The sequence below is a fragment of the Centruroides vittatus genome, unplaced genomic scaffold (genome assembly GCF_030686945.1).
Source record: "Centruroides vittatus isolate TY-2023 unplaced genomic scaffold, ASM3068694v2 contig_912, whole genome shotgun sequence".
Lineage (NCBI taxonomy): Eukaryota > Metazoa > Arthropoda > Arachnida > Scorpiones > Buthidae > Centruroides > Centruroides vittatus.
In genome coordinates, this window is record NW_027122601.1 from 658,683 (window position 1) to 681,759 (window position 23,077).

A 23,077-nucleotide genomic window follows, 5' to 3' on the forward strand; every position below is an offset into this window, starting at 1 on the left:
TTGAATATATTAAAATTGTAGAAGACTACAGAATTAATAGTTAATAGAGTTTTAGCGAAAGTACGGCAGTTAGATTTTTGTTGACATTGGAACGACTGATTTCTCGGTTAATATTTGTTTATTTAATGATTACACAATGCTGACGTGAGGTAAGTATTAAGAATTTTTTCCTATTTAAAAAAGTTTTTAGTAGTATGATTAATCCTATATATATGCAGCGCGTTAATATTACTGTAACCGTTTAAATAATAGAAAGATGTAAAAATAGAAATTGAGAATTACAACCACGTTCTACTAACACCATTCATAGAACAAAAACACAAAAATTATTTTTATCTGAGAGAAAAGAAAAAAAAGGTACGTTTCAAAAATAGCCGTAAAATGTGTACACATCCAATATACTACAAAATCTAATGAGATAAATTTAAAATATTTTTAATCTATTAATATAATATCTACCGTACAGATAAGACTGCCAACATTTGAAGGTCAATTGCTAAAGAAAAGAACAAGTACTTACCGCAGATCAATGTTAACATATCTGCTATGGCTAGATTAAATAAATAACAATTAGTAGCAGTTTGCATATACTGATTCCTTGCAATCACCAAACAGGTACAAGTGTTGCCTATCAACCCAGTCAGAAAAATCAGACTATACACAGTTGTCAACGGCACTAACCAGTTAAGAGGTAAACGTTTAGGTCCAAGCATACTTTCGATAAATGCATCTATATCCGATATCTTAATTTTATCCATTGAATTGTTGGAACTCATATTGCCCTCGTTTAAACGAATTTGTTGTTCCATTTTCAGAGCAGACTTGCACACGTCTTGCGGCAAGTAGCCGCACTACCACTGATACTAGACTGCTGCGAACAGAAAATGAATGGAACACTGCTTGGATCCTATTGGTTGAGAGATAACGTGCGATTTCACCCACGTACACACTATAAACAGCTGGAGTTATGTTTAGAATTGTAATTTTAAATTTTCCTTTATTTTTTAACTAATAAATTTTATAATTATTAAGTATGTAATGTAGCGATTGGATAATTTCCAAATCTTCTATGACATTAGTGACCTTTCGAGAATTCGATAAAGGGATTTAATGTAGAGGTGAGAAATGCTTGCAAAGTGTTGTCTTATGATACGATCATACATTTTAAATAAATATAAACGCATAATGTTTACGAGAACTGTATGATCATATTGGGAATTATAACAGATGGAGACGACAAAAAGAAGAATAAAATAATATTCTTTGTAGGTTTTCAGAATGCCAGAATACTTTAAGTATAGAAATTTTGCAGATAAAATTATTTTAATGGCATTCGGGACTGGTATTATATCGAATATGAACATAGGAAAATGAAATTGAGTGAAAGAAATTGAGTTGCTTGAATAAAATATTCATAAATCTATATTATTATGAACTGGTATAGTTATTTACAAGATAAGAATTTGATTTAAAACTTTAGATTTTTTAGTGTATAAATTTAATATTTTAATCATTTTGATATATAAGCACATTTTATTTAGACGAAAATTTTAATTAAATAAAATACAATACGTTTAGATAGTAGTGGAAATAATTAATATAAATAATAAAACGTAATTTTTATATTGTTACGAAATTGAAATTTTTAAATTTTTAAAAAGTCTAAAATAGGAAAAGTCAAACTAGTTAATTGAGGTCATTTTTTAAATTATTGTCATATTTAAACAATTCACGTATATGAATCAATAATTGATTGATTCTTTTAAGTAAACGACACTGACAAAGTCTTACAGATGATAGATGAAAACTAATATGAAAATATACGAGGAAAATAATGTCAGTAACGATTCCAGCAAATTTCATTCTCTTAACGTAGTTCTTAAGTTTCCAAGAAATTTTGACCAAAGGTAAACAGATGGTGCGGTAAATTCATACGCTATATTTAAATTAATTATTAACTTAGATTAAATTCCTAAGTTTTAGTCTTTTATCTCTAAATTTCACTCAGTACACTGATCATAGAATTGTAATAAACATCAAATTACTGCATGTAGTTTCGTGTTTTCAAATGAGTACAAATTATATTTATTATATATTGACAGATATAGATCATAATATTATTTATTTATTTTTTATCATCAGGATATGAAATTTGGTCCCATTTTTATGACTTAAATCGATACTGAGAGTATGAGATTCATCTCATCTTCCAAACAACATTCCATTTCAATCATATCTGAATGATTTTTATGGAAGAAAATTTTACTTTGTTAAACTTTAACAGTTTTTTTTTTACAATGATTATTCACGGATAATTGAAATTCTATTTTAAAAATATTAATATAGATACGTGTACATTTGAAATGTTTATCTAATTCAGATTAACAGAGTTTGTTAATTTTGAAAATAGTATTTAAATATAGATTGTGGAAACTTGCTGTTATAATAGATGTATAATTTCAATACGTAATGCAGTAAAAATGATTTGTATCTTACTAAATAATGATAATTTGTAAATAATTATTTTGACCAAAATTAGATTAAACAAATTTTATAGTAATAGTCCTTGAATTAGGTAACTGTATCAATTTACTATTTTGCATGACACGAACGTCAAGCGGAGAAACCAGATGTACAGGGGAGAAGCGAAGTATTCTTTTAAGATAAGAATTCTCGAATAGAAGAATAAACTAAAATATTGCTTGCAGTAGAATTTAATTTTAAAATAGAGTGCATAAGATCTTTTTACTATTACATCTTTTGTAATAAATTTATTACAGTACCAAACAAACAATTGAGAAAAGCCACATGCAATTAATTTTCTCATAGAGTAGACGTTTTTGTAGTGAATTTTCTTTTGGCTCCAGGCCAATTTTTGTCACTCGAGTGACGTATGGTGTACTTTAAAATATTTTATATAAACTATATGCCGTAGGGTATACAGGTATGTTTTCGTTTAAATACACATCTAAAAAAATTATTAGAGTCAAATAATTATAATCTCTCCATTTATCTAATTTATCTAATTAGTTGTGTTTAAGAATTTACGTCATTAATTTATGTTTCTTGGAAGATATATTTCCCTTAAGAGAATTACCTTGTATAAGATAATCTAGTTAATATACAAATTTAATCTTTAAATGAAGTAAAAAATAAAACATTTTCTTTTTATATGACGTTATAAAACTGCTTATTCTTGAAATGTTTGAACAATAAAATAAATATTTCAGAATGTAATTGAACCATCTTTTTTAAAAGATTTTAAAATTTTAATTATTTTAACAAAATTCCTATTCTACAAATAAATTACATTTGTGTTTGACTTCGTTTAAAATTATCTGTTTAATAAAACAATGAGAGATAAATTTAATGGATAGAAAAAATGCATGTGCAGTATTTCACTTTGATTAATCTGGGTTTTAAATAGGCACGTTTAAAATAAAAACAATTACTGAAGAAATGGGAAAAAATGCGATAATATCTATCATATTCAAGAAAAAATTTCCATGAAGAATTATAATTTGAGTATTCATTTTGTTCAAAAATGAAATATTATGTTCTAAATCTAACTTTTTAAAAGTATAATATCCTTTGGAGAGATATTAACTCTTAGTTATCTATCATTATCAAGGAAGTAATCGTGAGAAATATCTCCTTCAAAGTATTTTATATATTTCCTGCAAGTAAATTAACTCCTCTAAAATGATCATAACTCAGTTGAAATTTTTATATAAAATTGGAACTTTATCCAAATAAAATTTTCAATTTATGTTTCTTAATCTGAATTTTTTAAAAAGAGAGGAAAATACTCTAATTTATACATTAAGTCAAGGAAAAGAATTTAAATCGAAGAAGTATATCAGATGAAATTCCAATTTCCTGAGTCTTGTCATCATATAACGACACGCCCAGACAGCAAGAAAAATTGACTGCTATGATTCCAACTGATACTTTATTTAAGGTAAGACTAAGCACAAGAATTCCATTATAGAAAAGAAGCTGCCAAACCGATCAAAAATGCTAGATAATACTTATTCAAATTGTTCTTCATAAAAATATTTAAAAGACTGTACGTTATAATCTTAACTTTTCAGAAAAAAAAAAAAAAAAACAAAACTGATGATATTTTATTTATTCATTAGAATAGAAATGTCTTACAATAATCTGATATTATTTTAGTTTTTTAAAAAGGTTTTTGACCTTTAAATATTGAGTTTTCCTAGAAAGTTGAATGATTATTATCGATTTGAATAAGTAATATATCTTTTTAAATGATTAATATATATTTTTTTAATCTTTTGATTCATCCATTCACGAATGTTTCTGTATACCGTATTTTTATTGCCGTTTTATCAATATAAAATAAAGATGAACTGATATGAATTTTGCAAAGATTAGATTAAAATATTCGTTATAAATAGTTTCATTCATATCTTATTACAAACTTAGTTTATTAGAAGAATAGATGTAGGTTAAACATATTACATTGATTATTCGATTGAAATACTAAATCAAGTTATTAAGTTTTCTGTAGTGAAGACTAATTTTTAATTTAATTTAAAACTATCTTCCTATTTTTAATCTACAATTAATATTAGAATCTTAGCAATAAAGTGTAGACGTACAATATTGATAAACAAGATGTAAGTTATTATAGTAGCTGATGAATTTTTCCTAATCTAATTATAAATTTAATTAGAATCTTGCTTTTAAAGTACATTACTGAGAAAAAGACTCATACGAATACAGGCTGTAAGGATCGGTGATTTGACGATACTGCTAATGTGGTGATAATGTTTCCACATGGAATCACCAGATTACTATTAGAAATAGCAAGTTAGATAGCAAGGAAAAGAACTTTACTTCATAATATTTATAAACTAATAGCGTGTTTTAAATCTTAGATATTGAATATTACAACTTAATTAACATAGAATTAGGGCGTGTACGTTTATATAATTGTATTGTATGATAAAATACGAAGTATAGAAAATCATTTAAAGTAGTTATCACTAGCATACGTTGACGTTACATAAGAAATTATGTAATTGATTTTACAGAACCCAAGTAAATATTATTATTAAATATTTTAATTCAGTATGTAAACTATTGTCAGAAATAAGATTTTGTACAAAAATAGATTTTATAAAAGATATGATCAAAGTTTCTCATGCAATTACAAATTTCAATGTACTGTATTTGAGAATATAAACGATATTTTCGTATACAGTACTTTTTATTTTAATACTCGTTTTATACTTTCTTTGTTGTTACTTTTGAGGTACAGTATAACATAAATTCTTCTGGTTAATGTTACCTATGGTTCCAAAATGGCGGCTCGTCTCTGATTCCAGCAAATAGAAGAAAGGAAACAGTGGGGATGCACGTTCTAACCTAACCTATTCTAATAAATGACCATAATTATTACCAACAAAATTATTAGAATAGGTTAGGTTAGGTTAGAACGTGCGTTCCTACTGTTTCCTTTCTTCTATTTGCTGGAATCAGAGACGAGCCGCAATTTTGGAACCATAGGTAACATTAACCATTCTTCTTATATCCAATTCAAGTTCGTTGTGCTATATGTTCGATGCAGAATTAATTGAAAAGTTCAATTTGAACTTTTTCAATAATATAAATAAATTTCATTTAAGTAACAAAAGAATGAGAGTAGAAAGGACACATTCGTATCTGTTGTATTTTTTATTACTATTCGATCAAGTTTAAAAGTACTTTACTTATATTATATAACTAATAGATTAATAGATATATTTTCTTTATTTTCGAGTTGTATTTATTTATAGGGTTATTGTATGTAGAATAAAATTATAAAAATAACTTTACTTCTTTATGACTAAATGCACAAAATGAAATTCTAGAATTTGATATTGATAGAAACCTTAACAAGATTTTTGAAATATCAATTAAAGTTAATTATTTTTAGAAAATTATCGTATAAATTCCTTAATTTATATTTTTAAAATGCTGTGCCTTAAGTCCAATATATTTTATATAATTATAAAGTACGTACATGTACGGTACATATGTTTATTTTTACTTTTTAATGTATATATTTATGCTTATTTATGTTTTCTTTTTATACACAAAAATATTCAGATATTTCATAGTATTCAAAACAAAATATTATAAGATATTATTAATATAATTCCAAAAATAATAATTGTCTTAAATCACTTTCTTTCTTATTAATTTACATTCATTTTATAAATTTATTAGTGTTATTATGACTATTATTTTCATTTCAAGATAAAAGATTATTAAATTCGCTATAATGTATTTAAATGTTTTTATTTAGTAATGAATTACGTCAATTGCATTTTTATAAATATTTATACCAAAAACAATGGCTGCATTAATTGCACCTCGTGGCGTCACATCGGCGTTAGAAACTGAATAAAATCATTTGGAGCAATTTCGAGCGCCTTGTAACTATCAAAATGTTCACCTTCTCCTGTTTATACCACAGAATTACAAGATTTCTTTCATTAAATAACACTTTTTTATAGTTAAATCAGTTAAATTATTTTTATTTTGGTTAATGACATATTCTTATAAATTTTATTCTGTACGTTTTAAAAGAAATGATAAAACGTACCGGTACATAATTTTCATTTCTGTAAGAAAATAATAATATATATATAAGAGATTTTAAAGCTAATTAAATTAAATAACTTATATCATTTAACTAATTGCTGAGTACTTTGTTAAATAACAAGTTTAAATTTTTATAAGATGGAAATTAACCTTGTATAATAATTTTGTGGATTTTTATGTTTGCATTATAATTTATTTTTATTTAAATAACAAATTACAATACAATCAAATGTAATCCGAATACACTGACTTTAAAAATAAAGTAAAATTGTTCATATAGAAAAACATAATGCATGTCAAATATATCGCTGAATATAGAAAACTGATTAAGGAATCAAACCTCAAATTAAACAATGATGTAGTCTATGATAATTAGTGTAGGCAAATCATTATCGCATAAATAAATTAGATTATATAATTATCCATTTACTTCTTATAATTTTTAATAAACACAGTTGTAAATCTAATTTAGTTTTTTTTTCTGAAAATAATGAAAATAAGTTTTCTTTAATGTTTACGATTATAATTTAGTTTAATCGCTTGTTTATATACAGGTCTGATAGTCATTATATCATTAAAACATATACATTTTTACAAAGATTATTAATTTAAAAATATACGTCCCTGCTTTACAGAGGTATCAATAAATAAAAAGCAGACATTCTCTTAAAAATTCTATTCTCAAATGAAACATATTTTAATTTAGTCTTTTGGAAGAATTATTAATCGTTTAGACAATTATTAAATTAAGTTGCTAATTTAGATATATAATGCACAAAGTTCATGACTTAAACATATTAAGTTTAATTACATTTACAGAAATTAAATTTAAATTGCATTAAAGAACTAGGAACTTTAAATACAGAGATCTTTATTACTATATAAATAACGTTGTATATACAAATAAACACAGACTAGTTACAGAACATATTTAAGCTATAAAATAGTTAATAATTATGGTTTTAAAATTTATTGAGAGAAATTATCTAATAAAATATATGTTTTATGTATCTAATAGATTAATAAATAAATACCATAAAACACCATTTATTTTTATTTGTAACATGTTTTAAAAAACAAATAATTAGCCGATAATTTAAAATTATTTAAATAAAATTGTATGCAGCACCATCTGTTATGAGATTTTGTTTTAAAATAAATTATATTATAAAGAGTTAAAAGGCCCAATTTTTAGGGTAGAAATGATAGATGTAAAAACAATAATCAATTAATAAAAAGAAAGACAAACAACAATATTAATTTTTCTTGTACTTATTTATAAAATGAAGCAGAAAATTAATTAATGTTAATCTACTTTGTACAATCCCAACAGAATTCAAATTTATAGAAAATTATAAACAAAATCATTTATGTTTATAATAAATTCATTTATATTTCCTCGTTTATAAATGTCCGACATCCTTTCAATTTAATCTCTAATCAAATTAATCAGCTTGTTACAACGAAAAAAAAAAAAATTGAGAGAGTTACTTAAGACGATTTAATAATTAATACGATTGTATGTGTCTATCTGTATAAAGTATAAAAGTATACATACTTTTTGTTTGTTTATAAAAAATTTTGCATTATGTAAGTTACTTAAATTTAAAAATAATTTAAATTTTAATGCATTTCTTATTAGAAACTTAACTTTTGATAACTGTTATCAACATTTTATAAACAGTAATTTTCCATTGTGTATGTTCAAACTCTTCAGTTGTTTTTTTTTAAAAAAAAGAAAAGACATTCGCAGAGAAAATACAATACTTTATACACTCTTTACAATTAGAGTTAAAAAAATGGACGACTATTACAGTTCAAAGCTTTCGGGTTTTTTTTAAAATTCTGTTTGAAAACTGTTAAATAAATTGCCAAAGAAGTTTCTCATTATAAAAAGACACAGCTTAAAATATTAAAATCTGTAAGAAAGAAACATTTTTGAGGAAAATCGATCAACAATTTTCTACCAATACTAACCAGGTTTATTATGTAACAACTTGAAGAATACAGTTAAATTGATCAAACGTTATCAGTTATTGAATGAATCAGAAAAATTCTCTGGATTTCTATTGTAACTTATGTAACATCAATATCCTTCTTGTACGCAACAAAGTTGTGTTTATCTTTGAAACATGATCAAATTTATATAAAATGACGTATTAATATATATACGAATTTAAATATCTCTTTAACTTACGCAGTTTGAAAAATTTGAATAACACATTAATTTATTTTTTACTAAAATAAAATAATATATAAACGTAACTAATACTAAACTTTTCTCTGGTATTTTTCTATTTAATAATCGTATGGCTTCAATTTAAATAACTGTTAATAAATTATTTGACTTCTTTAACACGAGCTGTTTTGTTTAAATTAATTAAAACTGTTAAGCGTGATTTCAATATAATAGTTTATAAATTATTTAAGTAATATTATTCAAACGTTTTTAAAATTAAAATCGAATTTTTATTTTATCTCTTCAGTTCGATAATTAATAATTGTCGTGGTGAATGAATGATGTTACAGTGACTGACTGGCAAATGATTCTTCTTACAGATTCAGGATGCTCGCTTCTTGAATATTGATAATCCTTTAGAAAATTAAATACTGTAATTTATTTTACTTTATAATTTTTAATATATTTGAGAATATAGTTTTCAGGGCTTCGTAAACTATGGGTCGCGACCCCAAATTGAATCGCGAAATCTGGGGTCGCAAAATTTAAATTGAAACAGTTGAATTTTATTTATTATCATTAAAGCGTAATTTACTTTCATTTAATATTTGTATACTTAAAGCAAATCCTAAAAGCAAAACAATATACAGTCAAACCTGTTTTTATGCGCTCTTTTTATGTATGAAGTAATTATGGGTAATATTTGTATGTCTTTATCTTATATTTAAAACCGGGTGGTAAAAATTCCCCATTATAAAACGGGGTCACGAATGAAAAAAGTTTAGGAAGCACCGGTTTAAAGTAATAATATATTTAAGGAAAATCACTTTCTAAATTAATTTAAAAAGAATTCATTTCATAGTTTTATTTCCACGCAACAAATAGTTATTCAAATACATCTAGAGAAAGTTATTTAATATACACTGTATATAAGAATGGAATGTTTCAATTATATTTTATATATATTTGAATTTCAAATATAATATAACAATCTAATTAAAAGTTTGAAATTCATTTTAATGAAAATTTATCAAGGATCAATATATCATAATGTTGTTTTCTTCTAATGTATTTTTGTTTGTTTGTTTGTTTGTTTGTTTCGCTAATTTAATAAGGAAAATGTACCATATGATTTTATTTTTGTTAATAAAGATAGAAATTAAAATTTAAAATAATCTAAAGCAGAAATCTTATTAGAATTACAAATTTTTAAAATAACAACTAGAGAATTTGAATTTTGTTATTTTTCATTAAAACGAGAAAGGAACTAAATAATGCAATTTTTTTCATAACTTTTTTAGCTTTATTAGCTGTTGATTCTAGTTGACATCATTATTTTGTATTCAGAAAAAATGCAATATTTATTTCTGTTAATCATGACTTATACCTTATGAATGGTAATATTTTGGGTCACAAGTTTTAATTTGATTAGGCGAGGTTCAGTATATAAAAATATTGTTGTATTTGATGCTAATAAATCTTGGTTAATGTTACCTATGGTTTCAAAATGGCGGCTCGTCTCTGATTTCAGCGAATAGAAGAAAGGAAACACTGGGGACGCACGTTCTAACCTAACCTAACCTATTCTAATAAATGACCATAATTATTAGAATAGATTAGGTTAGGTTAGAACGTGCGTCCCTACTGTTTCCTTTCTTCTATTTGCTGGAATCAGAGACGAGCCGCCATTTTGGAACCATAGGTAACATTATTCTAAATTTTACAAGACAATATGATAAATTCTTTTTAATTTGAAGAAATACTTTCAGCTAGAACTTTAAATATGATTTTAAATGATCATTTTTTATACTAGAAAAATTTCTCAAATAACAAAAAACGATTATTTTAAAATGATGAAGTTAATGTATTTTTTTTAAATTTGAAAATATAAAAATAGCGCCACTTCATTAAATGACATAACAAGAGAAATTACAATGTTATACAGGGTGTTATATTTAACTTGACACTGAAATATCTCGAAAAAAAATGGCAAAATTTTGCTGGATTGAACTGTCCCCTTCAAACATTTTTTTCGTACGATCAGTATTTCTCGAGATATTTTACAGTCTCAAGTTAAATTAAACACCCTGTATATGATTTTTATTATTTAATTTAACATGATTATACTTAATTGTATGTTTCCGACATAATTCTTTCAACATTCTGTTAACTTTCAGAAAGAATTTTCAATTTAAATTTATATATTTTTCTGAATATAGTTTATTGAAATTTGAATTTTTAAAATTTTTTATAAGTTATAATCTATATTACAGGCATTTATTATTAATGCAGACGAAATATTTTCTTATAAACTTTTTGTTCTTTTCTCTTGTTTTTTTAGATTCAATTTAGTACGCTGACGGAAAAAATTATAATAAAAAATCGTTATTTAGTTTTACGTAAAGAAACTATTAAATAAAAAATTTTCATAAACATTTTTTTTATTATTTGCTCTTTTCATTTTTTTATTATTGTTTTATTTTAAAATTGTTATTTAAATTAACTATTTTGAACACATTGAGGCAACTATTTTTATAGTAATAGAACAGCGACTATTTTGTATGCTTACATTCTATTTCTTAGATTATCAGTTACAATTAATCAGTCAAAAATAACCATTTAATTAAGGCAATAAACTTATTTATGAATCCATTTAATTTACTTAAATATACAGTACAATAATAAAACAAAGTTTATTTGTTTATTTTTCTTTGGAGTTAACTTTAAAAAAAAAGATGATTATTTTTCTAATTCTTCTTTCGATTTTAAAATAGAAAATCCAAAATTTAATTTTTAAATAAATTTTTAAATAAAGGCAATGTCTGCTTATTTATAATTTACTCTTTGTTTTATCGTATAAATTCAAAATCTAATTACACTGACTTCATAATATTTTTTTTTCATTAAAAATGCACGGTTTTATTTATTAAATTTCATTATTTTATTCCTTTCAAAAAAATAATTTATAAATGGTAATTCAATAAATAGTTGTTCAAGAATACCAGAAACAAAATATAATTTTGAGTAGTTGAAGTGTTTCTCGACCTTTTTCTCATGGCATACCGGTAAAATTACGGGTAAATTTACTTGGACCAAGTAATTACATGCGACTGTGAATTATACTTATTTATTACGCTTATATATGCTTATCTACAGTGACAAAGTACGTACAGTAACTGTAGATTACTAGTTAAATGTCATTCTTAATCAACTGTTCTTGCATCAGTACGATCAAATATTTTTCTGTGGACCGGTACCGGTGCATGTACCAAAATAAACCAGTGTTTTTCAACTAACGTACCGTTGGTTGAAAAACACTGGTTTATTTTATTTATGACATTCACGTTTTAATCCTAATCGATACAATATTTGTATGCAAGTGTTTGAGATAAACACTTGAAAATTATTTACTACATTTTATAGTTTACATTTTTAATCACTGTAAAAAAAAATAAATTCTTTAATTATATAATAAAAGTATTTAAGTATTATTTAAGTTAATAATATCGTCTTTAAATAGAATTCATAATTAGTAGGCCTGTGTTTATTATTTTAGTAAATTGTTTAGTCTTCATATTAAGCATATAATATATTTTTTAAATATAATTTTTAGATTAATCTGATTTAAATGGTAACTCTGAAGAATTTTGAAATATTTAGAAAAATCTAAATAATTTATTTAAATTTTAATGGATTTATCGTTTAAAGAAGGTGTGTAATAACTAATAAATTAAAATTGTTGCCATCTGTTGGACAAATTCGAAGTTAAACTGGAAAATTGTTTTAAAAATTTTTAAATGGCTTTATTTAATGGTTTCAAACATTGAAAAACAGTAATGATGATTATCATGAATTTTAAAAACCATTATAATATTTGTTTTCTTTCATTTATTGATAATATAATTATTAATTTGATTACCTCATTTTTAAGCGTTATATTATCTAAAATCAATAAATTTGATTATTAAGTATTTTTGTAAAAATTCTTGTGCTTTTTACACTTATTTCATTAAATACCTTAGCACCCAATTAAGTTATATTTTTACTCAACAGATGTCACCAGTGATCAATCTAATCTCAATTCAAGTATATTATTTCTATTTATATAAGTTAATATATAATTATTTTTACAGCCAATGACTGAAATTTATTCAAATTAATCATTCTAAATTTTCCTGGCTATAACTTGTATGTATGTAAATTTTCAAACTTTTTATAATGCAAATTGTTCAGTTTATTGTTAAAGGTTGATTATTTATCCAAAAGTAGGATTAAAACACACTTAAAAGAGAACATTAATAGATAAAAATGCATTTAAAATCTTTGATAAAATAGTCATGATGATGAATGTAAACATTCCATAATAAATCTTTATTATATTATTTCACTTCATGTCTTAAATAAAGTAACATAAAGGCGGTGTAAGGCTTGTCGTTCTGGATATTTTATCAACGATCAACCTATGTTTTTACATCGTATATCGCTAGGCATTTCTTTTAAAACAAGTTTTTATATTGAGGCAGAAATGAGCCTCAAAATAAAAGTTAATTTTGCTTTGTGGCTTTGTTATGCTTCTGATGCGTGTGAAAAGGACGAAATTTGAACACATTTATTTTGAAGTTTTTCTTTTATGAATTTTAAGTATTTAAAATATGTTATTGAAATGTCTTCTAAAACTAAATATATTAAATTTTATAATTTTTATTATTTTAATTGATTATTATAAAATTTGTTTTACATTCATTTGTAACTTATCAACAACTTATATGTACTGTACTGATTCCGTATGATAATGTTGATATTGTCTTGTAGCATTGATAGTTTGTTTCTTCTAAAAGTATAGATTTGAGATTTAGAAAACGGATAAAATGCCTGAACTATTTCAATAATGATGTCAAAGTAGTGAAAAATTGAAAAAATAAATCATATATCTGTTTCAAAATATTTCATCAGACGTATCTCCAGTTTTTTATATGGTCATAGATTCGTGTTCGAAATAAAAGAATATAGTTTTATTCATGTAACTGAAATATTTTACATTAAGAAAAATTCATTCGTATTTGTAGAATAGAAATAAAAAGCTGATTTTATTGTATTTTTATTGTTTTATATATATTATATATCAATCTTATAATTTATGCATATATAATTTTTTTATGTAAATATCATAAAAAACCATAAAAAGTAAGATATAAAGTAATTTAAGGAAGTTGCAAACCAGATTTATGTGATTGTTTTTCAGTGCACTAAGTTGATTTTCTAAGCATATTCTAGTGTTAGCTTTTTGAATTTAAATGTAGGTAAAAACTAACATTTTCTATCTATTTTGGTTGGTCTATTAATTATCTTTATTGCGTAAATAATGTATTCAAATTGATTTTACTATTAATTTTATTTTTCAATTGATAACATTCAAATGTTTATAGATTTTTTCCCCCTTGTTAACATTTCAAAGATAGATATTTGAATTTACTCTTGTAATGAAAAATTGATTATTTATTTGAGAAAATAAACAAAACTAAAGACTTCTGAACTTTTGAATAAAATAAAATAATAGCAAACTTAAAGTCTAACTTGATAATTATAAAGTGCATGTTTACATGTAAATGTTTCTTCAGCTTATAATTTATTATTATTATTTTATAACTGATCCCTATTTTTACTGTTAAGTATGATAAAATTTCGTTCTTATTTGAATTTTTCTATTAGAATTAACAACACATCTTTACTTTGTGGAGCCATCTGTTGAGTAATACTTTTATTAATATACTCATTATTTTAAATATATATTATTTTAATATTTAGGTACAATTTATTAATGAAATTTTCATGCTTTTTATTCTTGTAATTTAAATATTTTACTATATTTAAAATAATAAATAAAATTTTAAAGAAGATATTTGTGAAATAACGCCACCTATTAATGTGAATGTAGTGTTAATGTTCTGTGTGAGTAGGCTTTTTATATCAAAAATTTCGATGTTTATCATTTAAAATGTATACATTATGTAAAAGAACACTTTTTAATTATTTACTATTGAAAACAAAAATTTAATTTATCAAATTGCTTTCTTTATTTATTAATCAATGTGGAAAGAATTCTTTTGATGTTTTTCGATTTGATTATTTTATTACAAACAACGTAGAGTTAATCTAAGATAAAATAGAATTTTAAATTTTTAAGATTTTTTTTAATATTAATAATGTTTGTTTACTTAAATATAAAAAAAATATATTTATTATGAATTAAATAATTTTTGTCGAAATGGCAAATTCTTTTAAAATGGGTCCTATAATTATAAATTGAATAAATAAATATATATATTTATACAAATATTGTAATTTAAATATTTTACTATTTATTTATATAATTTACATTAAATATTTATACAGTGTATTCGATTTACAGAAAAAATTGTTTTATGCTTTTAATAAAACTGATGCAAAAAATATCATAAATTTAATTTAATAATAATGATAATAGCGATTTATTAATAGATTAGAGAGGAACTTCAAAAAGAGAATTATGATAATGTAAAAAAGAAAAAAATATATCATTTAAAATATATAAAAATGACAATAGATTAAACATAATAAATAGAAAAATAGTAAAAAAGATAAATTACAGTTAAAATAATTCAGAAAAAAGTACAAGTATATGAATAATTAGAAATTAACATTAGAGATTTTAAAGAAGTAATAAAAAAAATAGTTTATTTTCTTTTTAAGATTGTCTAAATTTATATCAACCTTGAATATATGAAATATATTGATAAATCTTGATTAGACAGTGTCTAATTTGTTTCTTGAATTATACAATGAGTCAAAAAACAATTACATTTGATTTGCTCTCGTAAAGATTGCGAGAAACATTAGATGATACATCCTTGATATCCATCGATCTTAATGGCGCAGAAAGAATGTTGAAGCGTACGTTTACTATTTAATTAATGGCACTCTTAACATAAAAACAGTGCAAAGAATAGACCAGATACAAAGAATTTCTAAAATCGTAAAGTTACGAGGGCAATCGAATGAAGAAGAATTGAGATTTTGTACAGGAAATTTGGGTTTGCTTTATTACATCTAGTTTAGAACCAAATTTGGTCGTATAACAATTTTATAACATAATTTAATAATCGTCCCAAGAAAACAGCAATATAGATTTGTACAGTACAACCGATCTCCGTGCGTAATTTGAACTGAACGGTTTTAGAGTTTAGATTCCAGAGTATAGCTTCTAGATCGGATCACGAATGGATTTGTATACATAACCCAAACGCACTCTTAATCCGTCCATGATCCCTGTACAGAATCAACGGATAAATATGCATTGCAAATTTTCTAAGTTATAGAAATGATTAAGAATTGAATTATCATATCAAATTAACATACTGAATTCCTAACAGTAGTCAAATAGTTTAAATAAAAAATATGTAAATTTTTATTTTTCACGTAATGTAGGAGAAATAGTTTTTATTTTAAACACTAATTTAAATTATTAATAACTGGTTTTAAATGTTGTACTAAGAAAGTTTGTTGTTTCTGTAAATTAGAAAAATTGTAATCGGCGTGTAGATAGAATGCTTTGCTTTTTTAAAAATAAAACATAATTTTATTAATTTATTTTAATATTGAGACATTATGCTATTACTAAAATATATTGAAAAACTTTAACAGATGAGTTGAGGTAATGAAACTATACATTTTAAAGAATGTGATGGAATGGCATCTGCACCTGGGGCAATTTCGGTCTTCAAACAAACTATAGCTTACTGTAATTGGGGTCGTTTTTGTGAAAAGAAAATATTTAACATATGAAAATAGTCACTTATACTGAAGAAAATAGTTAGAATCTGTAAATCATTATATGGCTTTTGGGAAGAATAATTTATATTAAGAATTCAGTGAGATAATGTACAGTACAGTTATTTCTCAGTGCTTTCAATTAATCAGGTATTGATCAGATACAGGAATTATTACAACCAGTCTAATACGATTTTTATTTTATTTTACTATTTACTTATTAGTTTTTGAAATTAGGGTTTTGGAAGTTTTATATAAGTTCATGAAAGCCTGTTCATTTCAAATGTTCCATTCGTGAACTCAAACCTGGAGTTATATTGCATGTAGATTCGAAGTAAATGTGTAGTTTCAGATTTTAGTTTCTTCAAATTTATTAAAAATCAAACTTATTACTTAATATATACCGAATTGAAAATATCTTTAGATTTTCAGAAGCTTTGGGCATTATATTGATTAATTCTTTATAATGTTTTTTTACCTGGATTATGCTTTAAAGAGATGGAAATTGCATTAAGAATTTTGTTGATCTTATATAATAAATTTACATATGAATGGCTGAAAATTTTAAACTTTAGTTTCTTAATCAATATTAATATTACTGACGTTTACAGAAAAGTTAAATCCAATATTAATGGAAAAATTACAAGAAATTTCATCTAATATTTTAAACGTAAGCAGACTGGTAGAATTAATCTTTTGTAACGTCTATAAAAGATTGATTTAAAAATGCTGCACAAAATTAGAACAGTATTTACTCTACTATTAATTATATATAAATTACAACAGTAAAACTAATTAATTTTTTCCTTGCTTTATAATTGCTTGCTCGAAGGTTATAGAAATTGAATTGTAGGCCATAATAGTATGAATTCATTTCTTATCCAAATTTTGCATTGAAATCTCTCATAACTTGAGAAAACTGACCGATGAATAGCTTTTTTTATAGACGATAATCTAAATATGACTAAAGAATAAAGTTAGATGAAATTCGGAAAAACTGGATTGAAACTATATTAGATAATTTACCAAAAATAAAATGTTTTGGACAGTAAATTAATTCTATATTACCTAAGGATGTATTACTAGAATTGCAAAGCCTCCTGATGGACGTCCAAATTTAGAGAACTTTTCAGTCGGGAATTCAATGCATGTGAAGGTTGTTGAATTTATATATGTTTAACTTCAGATGAAGTCAATCGGGTTTTAACAGTATCAATAATATGGGAATTGTGAATTAAATGTTTGAGATTATTAGTATAAACAAGGATAAATTATATAAAATTCATTATTTGTAGTACTATAATAATCATAAGAAGAATTTCATATTTGAAGAATGTAATATTGTATATTTAGAACTTTTAAAGTCAACTTTTTCTGTATATCAAATGATGAATATACTGTACAATACATATTATTTCATTCAGAAAAGTTTATGTTTATATTACTTTTAAATTTATGAATAATGTTTGCTATTTTCTAAGGCTGTCGGAATTATTTATCCAGGTATTTTCCATCCTATAATAGATTTCAAGAACGTCGAAATGTTAGTAGAAACAAAGTTATTGGCTGACAAGTGAATTATGAAAAGAAATGTCAAAGAAAAGAACTCGAAAAGAACAGAAATGGTAGATGAAAGTTATATATATTTCTGTACGTATGCCTGTTTGCCCGCTATAAAAATTAAAGGAAAACTATCTACAGGACTGAAAAGAGGTCTCGCGAAGAGACATAACTTTCACGAAGAATCTAATGATACGATTTAAAATTACTAAAATGGTACTGCCTAATAATTAATTAAAACCAATATATAAAGGAATAAGCGTCGAAAAATATTTCACAGTCAATCAGAATCAAAGTTTTACGTTTGTTTGCGGTAATTATAATAAATTTGTTATTTATATCCTTGATTTTTTTAAAGTTTATTTTGGAATATATCGAGTAAATCAAATTCAGCCTACTATTATCATTACAATTATAATTATGATTTTTTTTACAGTTCATTATTTTTATTTGTAATGATGTCTAATCTGAACTATAGACCGACCGGATGATCGAATCTGTCGCGGCATAAGTCTATCGTTCAGGAGAAACCGGGATCGAAGCTTGGTAGTCAAAAACCCTAGGAATTTTACCGCAATGGTCAGTCCCGAATATGTTGGGCCTTATCTCTGGTCACCCAGCCATTCTATTGTAAATCTAGTCGAACTCACGCTTGAAAAAGGTCCTCTTAGTACCTACAGGGCAGAAAGAATACCGGTAAAAAGAAAGAATCTGAATTACAGATTAGGCCTATATTGTCTTTTGCAGAGGTTTAATTTAAAATTTAAGATTAGAATTTTATTTTATTAACAATTCTATGATATAAATTTTATTATTATTATCATTATTATTATTTTCAATAACGCTATTATTTAATACTTTAAAATATTTTTTCGTATAGTGTACGCGCGTGTTTCTTTTAAATTGGATAGATTCAGTCCTAATTCTGAAGGATTTTGAAGCTTTGTTATACCATAATTGAAAGGACGTTTCTTTCAGAATAAAAATACTGTAATTAAAATTTAATTTTTATTTTGTTGGTCTTCGTAGTTTTCTTTGTCGGTTTTTAAATTGGAATTATTAATAGATTTGTTATGTCGACATCTTGTTCAATTTTTCCATTGCACTCTCCTTGCAGATACTATTAAAAGTATTCCATGTTGAATGTAATGATTTTAAAAAATTTAATTCTTAAGGACTTGAAATACAAAGAAATTATGATTCAATTGTAGAATGAGTTAAACAAAAATGTATCAAAATGAATTAAAGACGGAAATCACATATAAGATTTGTTTAACGAACTCCAAATAATAGCGCTCTCTCAAGAAAACAATCTTCAGTTTAACTAAAATTACAAAATAAAAATAATTCTGTATATGATTTGTAATTTTTATAACAATAGTTATTTATTTTAATTTAAAAAATCAATAAAATTGAAATAAATTTATTATTATTATTATTTATTAAAAAACCACCGAAAAATTTATAATAGAAAATAAAAACAGTTTATAAATTAGCTAACTAAAGTAAATAACTATTTTTTAACGGTTAAAGTACCAAATTATTGGAAATTTATTAGGGAACAGAATAGGTTAGGTTAGGTTAGAACGTGTTCTCTGATTCCAGCAAACAGAAGAAAAGAATAATTTGGTAATTCATTAGAATAGGTTATGTTAGAACGTGCGTCCTCGGACCCACAAAAATTAAAAATTTGCATTTCTAATCGCAGATGCTATCGAGATTCCTGAAGTGCCGCCATAGGGGTTACCTAGGTACACTTTAACCAAATACAGTTTAAATTATTTCATTAAACTCAGTAAAATTAGATATTATTATATATTTATTTGTTTTAATATAACCATTTATTTGAACAATAAATTTTACCTAACGCGTTACAAAAGGCATTTTGTAAAAGTAAATAAATGAATACATTTATTACTATTATAAGTAAAATAAATTTTAATAACGATTTAAAAAAATAAAAAATGATAAATTATTTAAGGGGCTGAAACTTTTCAACAGATGAAATTATTCGTAGAATATAATTTATTTATTTATTTTTTATCTTAGAGATAATACTATATAGTTTTAAAGTTTAGTAAGCAAATAAAAGTAAAAATCTGCTCGCATGGAATATTGATAAGTTATTATTGATTTTTATTTACGGGCGCATATTTCGCTTATATAATTTATATTATCACGAAAAATTTCTGAAATTTTAAATCTATCAAAGTTTTTATTATTACAATTTATTTTTAATTATACTCTATCGGTTTTAAATTATCTATATGAATTTATTTCGGATGTGTTTATTTACTGAAACTTTCCAATCGTGATTTACTGATAAAACACGTGATGTTTGTTTAACAGTTCGCATATGGCATATGAACCACTCCAAACAATACCCTCTTGTAACGATATTGGCTTCTCTACTGACAGAATATCGACATAGTTGAGTTATTAGATGCACCAGCTTATAGAATTTTGCATTTTTTTAAAAGTTTTAAATATTTATATATTTCAAGAGTTATAAAAAGTACGGAAAGTAAATAAATCCTATTTTTAAAGACTATAAACTTCAACAAGAGCTATAAATATTCTCTATTTAATATTATATACAATATATAGATTATAAATCAAACGGAGATTTTTAGTGATAAGTTATGGATATAACAACAAAATGGATTCTTTTTTTTTTTTGGTCTGTAGAAAAATGTATAAAAATTTATGAGGTGCAATAACCTCTTTTGTCCTGAATATTAATCAACCATCAATAATTTAAGGATTCGTTTGAATTATAATTATTGAGTTTATGATAAATTCTTTCTTTCTAAAATTATAAATGAATACAAAATGAATTTTATTAGTGTGTACTGGTCAATAGTTTATTAATTATTCGCAACTCTTTAATATACAATTTTCCTTTATTTTTAAATAAAACTTTTATATAATATTTTAGATTATCTGTATAAAAATATAGTGTAATCATATAAATAAATTAAAATTTTAAAATATGAATATTAAATTCGTAAAACAGTTTTTCAATCTCAAGATAAATACAGTTTTAAAATATTCATTAAACAGATTGGTATATATAAAATTTGGTTAATGTTCGCTACCATAGGTAACATTAACCTAAAATTTTATTTTAGGGTTTGTTATTGGGGGATAATTGGGGGAAATTACCTGTAGCAATTTGTAATAAATAAATTAAATAATATTTACATATATTGTATATTTATCCTATATTATAAATGATATATATGCAACAAATTTATATATGTTCTTTAATCGTTTGACATAATTACGTCCTTTCGTCTCGTCTTCTCTTTCTACTCTGTTTCTTTTGTCACATGTGTTCAATTTTATGCTATTTTCTCACAGTGGTGTTTTAGGTGTTAATTAATGATGCGCTCATTTCCTAAACACTTATATATTATATGCACATACTTATAAGATATAATAAATTAATTAATTAAATAACAACAATAATAATAATAATCATTTATTAGTCATGTTTACTTATAAGTTGTGTATGTTCATGTTGAAGGTATATTTGAATATATATAAATTTAATAAATTGCATTGTTAATCTACGTAATAAAAATATTAGAAAATATTCATGTTAATATGAATATAAACTAATTTTTCTGATATTAAAGATGAAATGGTTTGATTGTGAATGTTTCTTAATAGAAAAGATTTTAATATATTTATATATTCTCTATGATATAAGAGCTTTTTTTAAAAATTTTTCTAAAGAATAGTTTTAACTATGGCATTATTATTTCCGTGTCAGAGAATGGGAATTTTTCTTCTGGAAAGCTAGCAAAACAAACAACATGAAGCAAAATCCATTTCTTTATATATATCTCTGATATGTGCTGTTGATCACCGGTCTTGACATATAGTTATTTGCATTTTATCGAAAAGAATTGTATAATTTCTACTTTATATATCATAGGACATCGTGGTTTGACAATAGAAAGTTTTAATGGAAAAAAAGGTCATTTTAAATGGAACTGATAATTTTCTTAGATATTTAACTTAAATTAATTTTATTTTAATCCATAAATTAAATAAAAGATGTTTTACATCAATAACATTTTCATTGGTAAGATTTAATTATTTAGTAGAAAGTTATTGATATATAAATTACTTGATTACAAATTTTTTCTTGATTCATTATAAATATTAATGTAAGAATTTAGAAAGTTTCAACAAACTAATATTTCAAAAACTTTCTTTTTAATGTTTCTGGAATGAGGTTTTTAACTGATACTGAGATAGGTCAATTGTTATAATGCTCAATACTTTTATTTTTATTAAAAGTTCAAATAAATATTTGAATCTAATATTTTATTACGAAATAGGTCACGAGTGACAGATAATCTATAGTAAAAAAAAAGTAAAATTTGTATAGAAATTTAGTTTGACGCATCCTATCTGTCTTAAAATATCAGTTTTACAGTTCTCAGCCACATTAGTCAAATATTATTTTTTATTATTGGATGTTTTGAAGCTATTGGAATTCTGTCTTGACTTATTAACGATTTTAAAAACTAATGGAATTCTTGTATCAAGCAATAACTTATCTAATAATTACAATAAAGTGAAGTACTGTACATAAATTACAATATCAAAAATTCTATAAATAACTTGTGTATATTCTAAAATAACAAAGTCAAATAAACAGTCCCTAATGATTAAATTTAAAAACAAAAAGATTTTAAAAAATGAGAGAAAATTTGTAAGTAAAATGATTCAATAATATGAAAACTGTTAAATAAACCACTTGCAATTTTCAATTTGGCTCAAGGCACTCATATTTCTTGAAGATGTCTTGAATAATTGTCACTATTAAAAAGTAATGGCATTGTGCTGTCATTAAATTGAAACTTCTACTTGCTTATGATATAATTTAAAAAACTCTTTGAA

The 23,077-nt window shown here is 23.9% G+C and overlaps 2 protein-coding genes across 2 annotated transcripts in view; both read right to left on the reverse strand.

Moving 5' to 3' along the window:
- Positions 1-872, reverse strand: part of LOC136984309 (neuropeptides capa receptor-like) — a 30,827-nt gene extending 29,955 nt beyond the window's left edge. Inside the window, exon 1 of the mRNA XM_067281242.1 lies at positions 521-872. Coding sequence (XP_067137343.1) covers positions 521-809 — 289 coding nt within the window. The 5' untranslated portion in view covers positions 810-872. The remainder of the gene's footprint in view (positions 1-520) is intronic.
- RpL10Ab (ribosomal protein L10Ab) overlaps positions 1-23,077 on the reverse strand; it is a 513,017-nt gene that overhangs the window by 180,957 nt on the left and 308,983 nt on the right. The gene's annotated exons all lie outside the window — the stretch shown is intronic.